This window comes from Sinocyclocheilus rhinocerous, unplaced genomic scaffold, assembly GCF_001515625.1.
Source record: "Sinocyclocheilus rhinocerous isolate Xijiao unplaced genomic scaffold, SAMN03320098_v1.1 scaffold288, whole genome shotgun sequence".
Classification (NCBI taxonomy): domain Eukaryota; kingdom Metazoa; phylum Chordata; class Actinopteri; order Cypriniformes; family Cyprinidae; genus Sinocyclocheilus; species Sinocyclocheilus rhinocerous.
Genome location: NW_015635021.1, coordinates 400,111 through 402,426, shown reverse-complemented (window position 1 = coordinate 402,426; position 2,316 = coordinate 400,111). Strand labels below are relative to the sequence as shown.

General features: G+C 31.2%; 1 protein-coding gene across 1 annotated transcript in view; it reads right to left on the bottom strand.

Annotated features, from left to right (window-relative positions):
- Positions 1 to 1,052: 1,052 nt before the first annotated feature.
- Positions 1,053 to 2,316, bottom strand: part of LOC107746017 (phosphoglucomutase-2-like) — a 13,511-nt gene continuing 12,247 nt past the window's right edge. The window contains exon 13 of the mRNA XM_016560060.1: positions 1,053 to 1,708. Within this exon, the coding sequence (XP_016415546.1) occupies positions 1,606 to 1,708 (103 nt within the window). The 3' untranslated portion in view covers positions 1,053 to 1,605. The remainder of the gene's footprint in view (positions 1,709 to 2,316) is intronic.

Below are 2,316 nucleotides of genomic sequence, written 5' to 3'. Positions count from 1 at the left end.
ACAGACGAAAGACCAATTTGTGGTTACCACTTGCTGTTTATTGATTCAAAATAAAGGGAAAAACAGCACTGTGAGAAAAGTATTAAACACAAGAGCACCTGAAATGTATTAAATCACTTTACACAAAAAAGATATCAACGAGCATTTTTCTGTATCTGGTGGCCTTACCTTAGATGACATTAGATGACATAGTCAGCTTTGGAGTTTGTAGTAAGGCATGTTCTGTTAAATCCCAGTGTCATAACTATGTGCCAAAACTAAAAAGCAAGTTACTTTAACACAAGAAATCTGGTTGGTCACATACACTCATCTATTCAAGGAATAATTTTCTGTTCGAATGTAAAACCTTGCAAACATGTTGCCAGTCTCAACCTCACAGCTAAAGGTTCTGAATGAATTATCAAACTAGCTGGTTGATGCTGACATTCAAAATATAATAAACATTTACAAACAAATCACATGTAATCAAAGAGTTACATGTCACTGAACTGACTGAATAAAGATGCAATGGAATCATGTAAACGCGTAAAACTAAAATGTAGATATCACTTTGTTCCACAGTAAGGCTGTTAGGTCCCTCTCATTCATTTTAAATTATTTTTGGTAAAACTATTATGGATTGCTGGTATTAAAGGGTTAGTTCACCCAAAAATGAAAATTAGCCCATAAATTACTTAACCTCAAGTCATCCTAGGTGTATATGACTTTCTTCTTTCAGACGAATCCAGTCGGAGTTATATTATAAATTGTATTTGATCTTTCAAGCTGTTTCATGGCACAATTATATGTAATAAATTATTATCAAACATATTTGTATTTGAGTATTTTCCTTTTTTATAAAAACTAAAACCAAAGAAATATATTACTATTGCAACTATACTATTATATTGTAATATAAAAAAAAACAAAACAGTATTTCATAACAATTTCACACACACAAATATGTGTTATAACACCCGCTGAGTTCCATGAAACAGCTTGAAAGATCAAAGACAATTTTTTATATAACTCCAACTGGATTCGTCTGAAAGAAGTCATATACACCTAGGATCACTTGAGGGTAAGTAATTTATGGGCTAATTTTCATTTTTGGGTGAACTAACCCTTTAACTGACATAAGCTGGCATTTTGATTTCTGAGGTTATTCGGCTGGCTGAATTGAAAAGTAACTAGATATTGTCCTCTACTCCAGCAATATGGAATCATTTCTGTCAATCAACTCAACTAATAAATCTGCTGAGATGAATAACCTTTATATTAATTCAAATACACTTTCTTTGCTACGTTAGTACATTCAGAGTTCACTACTGTAGGTCAAAAAAGGCAAATGAAAAAGTCTTTCATATAATATTTCATTCGATAACATTAAATTTTTCAAAACTGAGAGGTGAACAAATTGTGCAAAAATGAAAAAGGCAATTGGCATGTTCATGTGGCACCAGATTTGATCTACACTTCTTGAAACAAGAGCGAGAGCAAGTTTATAGAAAACCACCTTAGATTGAGACTCAGAATATGTAAGCTTTAATGAGAGTGGTTATGTGTGGTAGGTTAAGACTAATAGCTGTATTAGATCAGATCCTTGTAATCCTGAGCGAGAGTCTCTCACTCTGGTCGAGGAGTCAGGTTGTTTTTCTCAGGTTGGTAGAAGTGTTCCACGATGACATCAACCAAGTTATCCAGTTCAGTTTTCAGCAGGTTAAGATCACTAGAGAAAAGAAAGACAGAAAACTTGTTTTTACATGATTATGAGCAATTTATGCACCATGTGCCAATACTAAGTTTTTAGCAAGTGCCAAGACTATGATTAAGGCTCTATGGCCATGATGATCACACTATCATACTGCTCTTATTATTATTGTAGCGTATTGTGTGCACAAAGTATGCAAAATGTCTGTATGCACAGAAAACCCTGATGACGCACTACCTTAATAAAATAAATATGCTGTATGTGGCACCAACATAGAAGGCTACTGTTGGAAATATTTATCATGTAATAATACTGTTATATAATATATACTATATATACAGAAAAATATTAATATCGGTTATTATACAAAAACAATTGTAGCGTACTCAAGCATGTGATCAGCTAAAACAAAAATGTTTTTCCCCATTCAATATGACTATTCATTTTTTAAAACAATAATATTTAATTACATATAATAAAATAATACTAAAGTAATATAAAATTATATGTAATAAATTATTATCAAACATATTTGTATTTGAGTATTTTCCTTTTTTATAAAAACTAAAACCAAAGAAATATATTACTATTGCAACTATACTATTATATTGTAATATAAAAAAAAA